At 39.4% G+C, this 12482-nt stretch overlaps 1 protein-coding gene across 6 annotated transcripts in view; it reads right to left on the minus strand.

Annotated features, from left to right (window-relative positions):
• EVI5 (ecotropic viral integration site 5) overlaps positions 1-12482 on the minus strand; it is a gene marked incomplete at both ends in the record, with an annotated part of 175135 nt that overhangs the window by 130236 nt on the left and 32417 nt on the right. For 3 of the 6 annotated variants that reach the window (XM_084243965.1, XM_084243964.1, XM_084243961.1), the window contains one exon: positions 12123-12352. In XM_084243965.1, the coding sequence (XP_084100091.1) occupies positions 12123-12352 (230 nt within the window). Of the gene's footprint in view, positions 1-12122; positions 12353-12482 lie in introns of those variants that run through there. The other 3 variants (XM_084243962.1, XM_084243963.1, XM_084243966.1) reach the window with 2 other exon arrangements.

The raw sequence follows: 12482 nt of genomic DNA on the forward strand, positions 1-12482 counted from the left end.
AATGAGAAATCCTTCTGAGTTGACAGGTTTTCTAGAAGTAATATTTGAATTGATACTATCAAGCCACTACTCCCTGAGTGAGTCAGTCACACAGGAAAATTATATATTCATGAAGGATAGAAAATGTATACTATATAAATATGTAGTTAGACCCATATGTTTTCTATTCCCTATTACTAAAAACATTCTATTCCCTATTACTAAAAGCATACAAGTCAGAAGAGACAAGAACATGTTGCCACCTAGTTTCAATATGATTAAAATATTCTGACACGGCAGTGGAAGATACACCCTTCCTGGAAATTTACGTAACTTCCAAAGACTTGAGCCCAGCAACTAAGAAAATGCTAACACAATATTACTCACAGGTCCTAGGCTACTGAGAAGTCTATTCCAAACTTCCTCTCTTATTTTCCTTTTCCCAGAACATAGGTTCACTGCCATACATGAATTTATTGCAGAATCAAACTACTTCGTTCTCCATCATTAACTGCCTTATGATTAATAAAAAAAAGAAATGCATCAGATTCCAACAAAAGAATACTGGCCCAACAGGAATACTGTATTCCATAATCCAAGGCATTCCCCAGAGGATTGTGTGTCCTCCTGGCCATTTCCTTATCTGTCACTGCTCTACAACAACCCACAAGCCCAAATTTATTCATCCTTCCAAATGCACCCAGACTAAAACATGGAGGTGGATCTCTATAAACTGAGGAATATATAATCCTCAGTCTCCTAACTAGGCAACTAGCAACAAATTTCTGTTAGATTACCTCTAAGAGTAGCAAGAAGAATGGCTACAGAGTGGTACAGTAACATACAAGGAAAGGTGTGAATTTACACCCCTAAATCATATACAGTGTTGTAAATCAACTTAACAGCAATTGAAAAAATTAATTTAACAAAATGGCTACAGTCCACATTTTCTGAGATGGGTGTGCTAAAGTTAATTACAGTAGAACCTCAAACAATATCAAGGATGTAGGAAGTCTATCTAGGATTGGTTACTTCCAGAAGCCTCGAATATTTGGCAGCGAGAAAGCATTTCTAGTTCCTTGATAAAAAGGACTAAATTTAGAACAAGAGAAAATGCCAACAGAGTAATTCAGATCCTAGATTGCCTTCACCATAATCTTCACTCCTAATAACTGAATCTCCTCATCAAGGGCCCTCCTAAGGAAAATGGCAGTGTGCACTTCATGACAGTCATATGAAGAAAAAAAAGAACAGATTGTGTGTGGGAACATATATTTGATAAACATCAAAGCTAAAGTATAACACTGTGACTGAAAAATGTGAAAAGAAAGAATGGGTTCTTTCTTGGGTCTTAGGAATTTTTTTTTTTTTTTAAGATTTATTTATCCATGCATACAAGAGCTGGGATACAGGTCAGAGACTGGGGGGGGTCAGAGGATCCACCAGAGACAGAATGGGAAGTAGAACAGAAAGATCCACTGAAATACACTGCTGAGGGGAGTAGCAGGCCAGACAGGAGCAGTCTGCTGCACCGTGTGGGTCAGCAACCTGGCCAGGGATCGAACTTGTGCTGCAGTGGCTGCAGATAGCTTCACAGTGCTGCATCTTAACCCCTTGTGCCACTAGGGAGGACTCGTATTTGGAATTTAAAGTACTTAGGGGACACATCTATAAAATCTGAAGCTCAGAAGAGTGATAAGGGCTACAGAAAGAAACCTGGCAATTATTTGCAAATAATTGATAGTAAATTTTTTTAATATCCTATTGTATTTTCCTATGGAAACAGTAAAATTTTTTAATATCCTTTGTATTTTCCTATGGATAACAGAACACTTGGTAATATGTAAACTGTTAGTAAAGAGCTAAGGAAGGATCTAAGAAAGCTAAAGAAGAAAACACTACATGAGAAACATACCTGGAAAGTTAAGTGTATTGGCAATTATTGCCGAAGAAGAAGCTTTTCAAACGTGGGGTTCAAACATGAGTTGCACTATTACACCAAAGATACAGGGTAAGAATGTGCTGAGACAGAGAAACTGGCAGCAACAAAATATACACCTGACTCAGAGAGGAGTCAGATCCTTCCACATCAACACCAATAAACACAACTTCATGCCTCTCAGCCATAGAAACAAAGGGAAAAACTAAGAGCAAACACAAGGAAATTGGCACAGGAAATGATTCAGAGACAACTCAGAAGAAAGGTCCATATATGTTAGGGACTCTCCAGCCCCCAAAGCAAGGGGCTTTTCTTTTTCTTTAAGATGAAGGTGAATACAAGAGTATTCTGGAGAACACCTCTCAAATATTCCAATCTGAAACTGATAGTCTGGAGATTACCTTATAGACACTCCAGCAGACAAACACAGCAGACCTACCTTTTCCACTTTTCAATTTAGAAAGAGACAGTCTGAAGTGAAATTGTGGGCCTTGTATAATATACACATGTTCAGTTTTAAGAGATACTGCTAAATAGTTTTACAAAGAGGTTGCGTCAATTTTCACTCCCACCAGGAATTATTGAATGCTCTGATACCCCACATCCTCACTTTTATTTGCTATCTTCTGTCTTTTTCATGTTAGTCAGTCTGGTGGGTGTTAGTGGTATCATAGCATGGTTTAACCTCACTTTGCAATCTCCTGAATTTTCTATCTTAGTCAGTTGGATATCCTCTTGGGAAATATGTTGGTTTTTTGCCCTTATTTCTACTTGATTTACTGTAATTTTCTTTGTGATTAGTAGGAGTTGTTTATATTCCTAAATGAATTGTTTTACATATATGTTGTTTCTACTCTGTAGTTTGCCTTTTTATACATAGTTTTATATTTTAATAAAATAACATCTTCATAAAATTTAAAAAAAAGACAGTCTGAAGCTAAGCTAGCTTTAACACAAAAGTAGTATAATATATTCTTTTTTATTCATTATGTATCATCAGATTGGTAAAAAAATTAAAAATAATCCACAGTGAAAAGAAAAAGAATAAAGAGTCTGAGTGAAGATCAAAGGTCTCCCTGTGATTAAAATGTTTCAACACAGATACTTGACAAGCTCTATTTTGCCCAGCAGCTTTTTATTTCCCTAACATTCAAGGATATGTCACAGAAAATATCCACAGGAAAATTGGAGCAATGCTGTGGTAGTAAAATTATAAATGTAAGATGAACATCAGATCATCTAAATCAACACTATCCAAAAGAAATACAATGCAAACATCTTATATAAGTAAAAATGTAGTAGTAGCCACATTTAAAGTAAAAAGCAGGTGAAATTAATTTTTAAAATGTGTCTTATCAAATATAGTCAATGTATCATTTTAATATGTAATCAAAAAAGTCTTCAAGCTATGACATAATTCTCTTTTTCTTTTTCAAATCAACTCTTCAAAATCTGGTATATATTTTACACCAGCGGACTAGCCACTTTTCAGGTGCTTGAGTGCCGCCATTAGTGGTAACCATACCAGGCAGTACAGTGTTAGATGTGGGTAAGATACAAAAATACATAAAGTTTCAAGTATTCCTGCTTACCATATTTTAAAGAATAGAATACATTTACTTCAATTTGGAAGAAACACATTTCCTTATTCTCATATCCCACCCCAAAAATCTGCTAAAACACAAAATCTGATAGAGTTAAACTAAAGAAAACACAGTTAAAACAACAAACTTTTAAACCACACAAATACTGGACTATTAGCCTCATTTCCTTTAATTAAAATACAGTTAACCTTACCTCCTTAAATTCATCTCTGCCAAAGTCTTTGTATTTTTTTAATGAAAAAGAAAAGCACATCTAACACACAGAAAAAAATAGCTGCCCCATTTCAATTTTACAGCTATCAATTATTAACCTTCTGCAAACGATCTTTGACATCATACTGAACGATTTCTTCACATTTTGCCAGGTTGCCACACACACTTATTTTTTTTAAAGCGCTAACTGCAGGAAAACTATGGAAAGGAAAACATTTTATTTATAGAATTTGATACTTGATATTTTATGCTTCTTAAATTTTAGCTTTCTAAAATGCTATAATTTTTATACTTTCTGAACCAGCAAGAATGAAGTAACATTAACCACAGACACATCTACATTTGGGGAAAAGAAAAAATCTGAAACAAGTGTCCCCCTGTTACAGATGTGTTTCATGATTTTTATTTAGATACATAACTCCATCTACATTACAAACTACAGAAGTAGCCAGAGAAAATTAAAATTACTTTTTTTAGATTTAATAGATTAACGGGGTAACAGGGCAGAACGGGGGAGGGGAAAGCTATATCTTAGTGTTTGTCTCTTTATTTATTAGATTCAGAAAAGATGTGTCTTTACACCAAGATTTGTCTTCCTAAGGCAAAATAAGATGTCACTACATTCACCCATTCTCTGGGGATAAATCCTTTTCAAAGATTTTGGGTTTAAGTAATTTGAATAAAGTACACATTTTTTATTAATTTCACACAAAAATAAAAAGGTAACAACAACCTTCTGTTCCTTTTATTTCTTCAAATCCTTGTCAAAATCTCTTTTCTGAACAGGTATCTTTAAACTGTAGCAATTATTCTTTACTAACACATACCAAATACATGTGGTCCTCTGGAGAAAATTGTGAATAATTTGGAAAGAAATTCATCTATACCCATAGCTCACAACAATTTTTAACAAAGCGCTTGCTATACTGTAGTTGGGTAGTAATTATTGGTGACAACTGATAAGATAAACTCAACTTTGGTCACTTATAAACTCAGCACCAGAAGTTATCTCTTCTGAAAACTATTGTTCCAAGTAAAAACCAATTCAAAACTTACAGATCCTTTATATTCTTTTGCATGGTTTCTAACTACTTTACTTTGCCAGTTCCACCCTACCTTCAAATCCCACAAAATTTTCCACCCCAGGCCTCTTTAAGTTCCATGTAACAGTCTCTCTAATAGTCTCTTCTCTGAGGACCTGTCTGCTCATAAGTGACTTCAAGCAACCCAACACTCCACTTTGACTATTTTATGACCCACTTCCAAATTCATTTTATCCAAGAATCTCTGCCAATCTACATATTATGTTAGAGCACTATCCCCTCAAACATCAACCATAACACCATTACACAAAATCTTTCAAATGTAGGGCCTCCCTGGTGGCACAAGGGGTTATTAAGCACAGCACTGTGAAGCTGTCTGCAGCCTCTGCAGTTCAATTCCCGGCCAGCCAGGGAGCTACCCACATGGTGCAGCAGACCTCTCATGTCTTGCCCACTGCTCCCCTCAGTAGTGTATTTCAGTGGATCCACCTGTTCTGCTCACCACTCTGTCTCTGGTGAATCCTCTTACCCCCCACATCTTTGGCCTGTGCTCCAGTTCTTGTATGCATAAATAAATATTTTTTTAAAAAATCTTTCAAATGTAGTAAAATCAAGGGGGCAGAAAGCTAAACATATATATATTCACATTAAACTTACATAAAACTATCAAAGTATAAAACTTGGCAGAACAAGCTTTTCACCTTACCCATCAAACACTGACTGCCAAAGAAACCCTTTAAAAGCACTTTCTAGGAAGTGGTAATTAGGAGGCGGTTAATAGTAGCTCCTCTTCTATGTGGCTCATTAGGGTCAGGTTCAGAATCCCTAGCTTCTAAGTTCTGTTTCCAGGGAATTTTGTTCACGCCTCTATTTTTCTGTCTCCATGTCAACAGGAAGGAACCAAGTCTGGGGTCATGTTTTCTTAAAACAAATATTTCAACAATTACCACAGCAATTATTTTTTTTTTAAGTTGAGCAGAGGAAGCATTCAAAACATTTATATATGGTATTAACACCTAACTCTAATTGTCAAATAACGTAAACTATTTTTTTCTCATTTTATTCAGACTTCTTCCTCATGCCACAGGAAAACATAATATTTTTTAAGTATAATAATTTCATTATGGTGATAATAGAGTAACAGATCAGATTTACCCTCTAAACCCCGGAAAAAAAAAAAAAAAACCAACAACAACAAAAAGTAGTGGACGAAATGTATCCACTATACAAAAACAATGGTTTTTCAAGACCTTGGGCAATAAGCACCCACCAAGAGTACTGCTGAAACGCAGGGGATAAATCAGGTAAGTGCTATGATTGCCATCTCAAAGAGTTTCCAGGTCTTGGTTCAGGTACAGAAAATTCAGACAGAGCCTTGTGCACTCTCTGAATTGAGGAAACAGAGCTACAAGTGAGGAGATTAAGGTGGGTGGATTTCAGGGCAAAGGACACTAATACAATCTTCAAAGACTGTCAGAGGACAGCCCTCCAATATTCAGCTGGGAACTGACTGGCACACATGTGTATAAGGAAACCACAGAGGCCAGAGAAAGAATCACTAGAAAAGATTAGATTTAATAGCAACCACCATTCACAAAGGGTAGGTAAGAATAGCTATCTTCATAACACTAGAAAACTTGTTTCAAGGCACACAAGGTAGAGTACACCAAAGGGTCTTTGCCTCAGCATGAGGGAGTAATAGTCCTAGGCTACTCCAGAGAAAGTACTTTGCAAGAACTTAACTACATACAAGAACAAAGTTCAAGAAAATAGCTAAAGCCAACAGAGTAAAATTCACAATACCTGGCATCCAATCAAGTATTACCAGGTATACAAAGAGACAAGGTGGCATAGGGGTTACATCTAAGCACTATCACCACTACAGCCTGAGTTGGATCTTTGATCCCCAGCCAAGGAGTTAACCAACATACAGTGCAGCAGAACTCTCCTGTCTCACCCACTGCTCCCGTTAGCAGTGTATTTCAGTAAATCTGCCTGTTCTGCTCCCCACTCTGTCTCTGGTGAATTCTTTCACCCCTGCACTTGTGGCCTACACCCCAGTTCTTCTACACATAAATAAAATAAAAAGTTCAGTAAGACCCAAATGTAAAAAATTTGAAGAAAACAACAAGAATCAAACTACCTAAGGAGAAACACTTAAAAGCCTGGTGGGGGTGGGGGAGTGGAAGACACATACTGTACAAAGAAACAAATGAGAAACATCAGAGTTGGGATGGAAACAACACAAGATATCATGCAAGTACTGAAAAAATATGTCGAACTAGAACTCTATACTCAGAGAAAACATCTTTTAAAAAGAAGATTCCTACATACAAGAGCAGTCCTATACTATACAAAAATTTAAAGGAAGTCCTCCCAGCAGTAGGAAAAATGATAGTAGATGGAAATCTAGAGTTAAAAAAGCAGCAAAGACCTCCAGAAATGGAAACTATGTAAGTAAATATGAGGTATTTTCTTATTTCAACCTGTCTCAAAAGGTTAGTTAGAGCCTCCCTGGTGGTGCAGGCGGTTGAGCCCTGCACTGTGAGGCTGTCCACATGGCCGGGGAGCTACCCACATGGCGCAGCAGACCTCTCCTGGCTCGCCCGCTGCTCCCCTCAGCAGTGTATTTCGTCAGTCTGCCTATTCTGTCCCCCACACTGTCTCTGGTGAATCTTCTCACCCTCCCGCACATCTGGCCTGTGATCCGGTTCTTGCATAAACAAAAATCTTAAAAAAAAAAAAAAAGATAATAGTTAAAGCAAAAATAATATGTAGAATAGGGTTTATCATATATGTTTTATTTATATATATTGATATGAGAAAACGTACACGAAAACTAGCACAAAGGACTGGAGAAATGGAAAGGTACTAATATTCTAAGATATTTTTTTAAAGATTTATTTATTCATTTACACAAGAACCGGGGTACAGGCCAGATGCGCGGTAGGGTGAGAGGATTCACCAGAGACAGAGCGGGGAACAGAACAGGCAGACTGATGAAATACACTGCTGGGGGGGGGGCAGCAGGCGTGACAGGAGAGGTCTGCAGCACCATGCGGGACCCTCGCCAGCCGGCCTGGATCGAACCGGCGCTGCAAAGGCTGGGGACAGCTTCACAGCACGGCACTCAACCGCCTGCGCCACCAGGGGAGGCCCCTAAGATTTTTTTTTTAATGCACAGAACTACAGTGTAGACCAGAGGTGACAGGGTGAGAAGATTCACTAAAGACAGAGTGGGGAGCAAAACAGGCAGATACACTGAAATACACTAAGGGGAGCAGCAGGTGATACAGGAGAGATTTGCTGCGCCATGTGGGTTAGCTCCCTGGCTGGGGATAGAACTCAGGCTGTAGAGGTGATTACATTTAGACGTTACCCCGAGGCCACAAGAGAAGCCCTCTAAGATTCTTATACTACAAGGGAAAGGACATGAGCTCCTTAAAGGTAAACTGTGGTAAGTTAAAGATGTCTGTTACTGCCCTAAGGAAGTTACCAATATAACAAGACAAAGAATTAAAGCTAGTAAATCAACAAAAAAAGATAAAACAGAAACACAGGAAACACATTAAATATTGCATTTAATGATAATAAAGTAGAAAAATATAAGGGGGCCAAACAGAACATTAGAAAGCAAGATGACACATTTAAATGTAACCATATCAATAACCACAATAGTCTATTTTCCTCATAAGCTGGAAAGTACTCTGCTAAATTAGCTAGCCATGAACGATCACTTGTTGCACAATTTAAATTTTGAAATCATAATAAATGTCCAGAATAGGCAAACTCATAGACAGAAAGTAAACTAGTGGTTACCAAAGACCAGAAGAAGGGTGAAAAGGGAAGGCAGATAAGTACAGAATTTCTTTTTGTTATGAAAATGTTCTGAAATTTGATAGTGGTAGTCAAACTGCATAACTTTATGAATGTACAAAAATCCACTAAATTGTACATTTTACAGTGGGTTTTACAATATGTGAGTAAATTAAAAATATAGTAACAGGGCCTTGCTGGTGGCACAGCAGTTGAGCGCTGGGCTGCGAAGTTGCGCGCAGCCTCTGCAGCGCCAGTTCGATCCCCAGCCACCGGCAAGGATCCCACACGTGCACAGACCTCTCCTGCCACGCCCGCTGCTCCCCTCAGCAGTGTATTTAGTCACTCTGCCTGTTCTCGTTCCCGCTCTGGCTCTGGCGAATTCTCTCACCCTCCTGAGCTTCTGACTGTACCCAGTGCTTGAATAAATAAATCTTTAAAAAAAAAAATTTAGGGCGTCCCCTGGCGGCGTAGTGGTTGAGCGCTGGGCTGCAAGGCTGCCGACAGCCTCTGCAGCATTGGTTCGATCCCCGGCCACCAGCGGGGGGGTCCCACATGGCATGCAGACCTCTCCTGCCGCCTGATGCTCCCCTCAGCCATGTATTTTATCAGTCTGTCTGTTCTGTTCCCCGCTCTGTCTCTGGTGAATCCTCTCACCATCCTGCGCTTCTGACTGTACCCAGTGCTTGTATAAATAAATAAATAAAACTTTAAAAAAAATTTAAAAATATAATAACAATACACTAAAAATATAGAAAAAGGCTGAAGTAGGAATAAAGTATGTATTTTCTGGATCCATCCCTGTAAGAAGATTCTAATTCCCACCACTCCATAAGGTCTGGTATCTGATTCGCTTTGACCAAAAAAATCTATCAATAAGTAAAAGCTATGTGTTCCACTTCCAAGCAGTTGTCTTAAAGGTATGGGGGGAAAAGAGGAAAATGATAGTAGTTGGAAATCTAGAGTTAAAAAAGCAACAAAGAGCTCCAGAAATGGAAATTACATAAGTAAATATGAAGGAAGGAAGAAGGGAAAAAGGGAAGAGCAGGGGAGAGGGAGAGACAGACAGATAGACAGACACTAATTTTCCATTTGCCATCAGCAAGATTTATACTGGAGTTGGCCACAGTACACAAATGTTTATAGTAGATCATAACAGGTTAAGTAGGTAAACTATGATACATTCATACGAAAGCATACTACATCAAGCAATAAAAAGCAATGGATCATTCATATGTGAATTCATGAGAGATTCTACATGTAAGAATCTCAAAATAATTATGCTGAGTAAACAATAAACTAAAAGGGTACATACCATATGATTTCGTTTATCAGATTCTAGAAAATGAAAACTAATCTACAGTAACTAAAAGCAGATGATGGCTGTCTGGGGAATGGGAATAATGAATATGCTGGTCCTTTGTGTGACGTGTAAATAGTCCACCCCATTTAATAGAGATGAGGAGAAACAGAAACTCTGTTACATTGTTAGTGGGAATGTAAGCTGGTGCAGTTATTATGGAAAATGATCTGGATTTGTCTAAAAGGCTAAAAACAGAAATACCATATGAACCAGCAGTCCCACTCTTGGGCATCTCCAAGAACTTGAAATGGTCAACTCAAAAAAGTACATGCTCTATGATCTTCACTGCAGCATTATTTACAACAGCTAGTACACAGAAACAACCTAAGTGACCAGGGAGAGAGGACTGGGTCCAAGATGTGGCATTTCCAAAATATGGAACACTATTTAGCCTGAAGGAGAGATGAAATATCATTTAGAACAAAATGGAAGGAACAGGAGGGAATTATGTGTAGTAAAGCAAGTCAAGTGACAAAAACAAATATTGGACATTTGCACCATAGATGAGTCAGCAAAGCCAAATGCTTAATAAAAAAAAAAGGGGGGGGGGCCTGTCCTGGTGGCACAGCAGTTGAGCACTGGGCCGCGCTCTACAGCCTCTACAGCGCCGGTTCGATCCCCGGACACCAGCGAGGGTCCCACATGGCACGCAGAACTTTCCTGCCACGCCCACTGCTCCCCTCAGCAGTGTATTTCATCGGTCTGCCTGCTCTATTCCCTGCTCTGGCTCTGGTGAATTCGCTCACCCTCCCACGCTTCTGATTGTACCCAGTGCTTGTATAAATAAATAAATCTTAAAAAAAATGGGGCCTCCCTGGTGCAGGCAGTTGAGCACAGAGCTGTGAAGCTGTCCACAGCCTCTGCAGTGCCGGTTCGATCCCCGCCGGCCTCAGAGCAACCCACATGGTGAGCAGACCTCTCCTGTCTCAGCCGCTGCTCCCCACAGCAGTGTATTTCGTCGGTCTGCCAGTTCTGTTCCCCGTTCTGTCTCTGGTGGATCCTCTCACCCTCCCGCGCATCTGGACTGTACCCCTGCTCTTGCATAAATGAAATAAATCTCTTTTTTTTTTGAGAAGTCTTTTTTTTTTTAAGATTTATTTATTTATTTATATAAGCACTGGGTACAGTCAGAAGCATGGAAGGTTAGAGAATTCACCAGAGGCAGAGCAGGGAACAGAACAGACAGACTGATGAAATACACTGCTGAGGGGAGCAGCGGGCGTGGCAGGAGAGGTCTGTCATGCCATGTGGGACCCTCGCCAGCAGCCAGGGAGCGAACCAGCGCTGCAAAGGCTGCGGGCAGCTTTGCAGCCCAGTGCCAGTGCTCAATCGCTGCGCCAGCAGGGGAGGCCCTGAAATAAATCTTAAAAAAAAAAAAAAAAAAAAAAAAAAAACTTTCCAACACAAATAAAGTAAGGTTTCTGAGGTTAAGGTAGAAGGAGGTGGGAAAAAGGGTATAAGAGGTATAAGGGGTGGTAGTGGGAAAAATATAAAAATATTATGTGAATGAAAAAAAATTTAAGTGAAAATTCCAATAAGCAGGGCCTCTCTGGTGGCACAGGGGTTAAAGACAGCGCTGTCAAGCTACCGCCAGCCACTGCAGCACGAGTTCAATTCCCAGCACAAGTTCCATCCACTGCCAGCCAGGGAGAAACCACATGGTGCAGCAGACCTCTCCTGTCTTGCCCACTGCTCCCCTCAGCAGTGTATTTCAGTACATTATCTGTTCTGCTTCCCACTCTGTTTCTGATGAGTCCTCTCACCTCCCGCACCTCTGGCTTACATCCCAGTTCTTGTATGCATATATAAATAAATCTTTAAAAAAAAATTCCAATAAGCATAAAAGTAAAAATTTAATTTTGAAAGAAAGGGAAAATGCCAGTAATGATATATATCTTGGGTGCTCATTTAAGAATTATTTTCGGGGGCCTCCCTAGTAGCGTAGGGGTTAAGTCTCAGCACTATCACAGCTGTCTCCTATGTTCTATCCCCGGCCAGGGAGTTAACCCACATATGGCACAGCAGACCTCTCCTGTCTCACCCGCTGCTCCTCTCATGTTCAAGGGTCGACTGTATTTTAATTTTTTGATTATGGCATATGCACATTTATGAATGGTTGAGTTTGTGTAATAACTGTAAGAAAAAAGTCAAGCAGCCTCACTCACCTATTTTGTTCCTCCAGCTTAGCCAGTAGTTCCAAGTCGTCAGGGCTCAACTGTCCTGGGGAAGACGGTGAAAGGGCTGGTGTTGATAGTGTGGTAGATGAGGATGTAGTATGTAATGAAGCAGATGGACTTGCCACCTGACTGGCCATCTGACTGACTGTATGTGATACCGTGTTCTTCACCCATGAGAGAGTAGAACTCAGCTTTTCTGCAACCTTGTCTGTCGCCACCTAAGGATAAAAATAAAAGTTGCATATTTTAGTTTTATAGTATTTCATTACCAAGAACTTGATAATCCTGTCCAGTTTTACTAGAATATTCCCTTTGAGATGATAAATATAAAACCTGTTTTAGGGCCTC

This window comes from Talpa europaea (assembly GCF_964194135.1).
Source record: "Talpa europaea genome assembly, chromosome: 9".
NCBI classification, from domain to species: domain Eukaryota; kingdom Metazoa; phylum Chordata; class Mammalia; order Eulipotyphla; family Talpidae; genus Talpa; species Talpa europaea.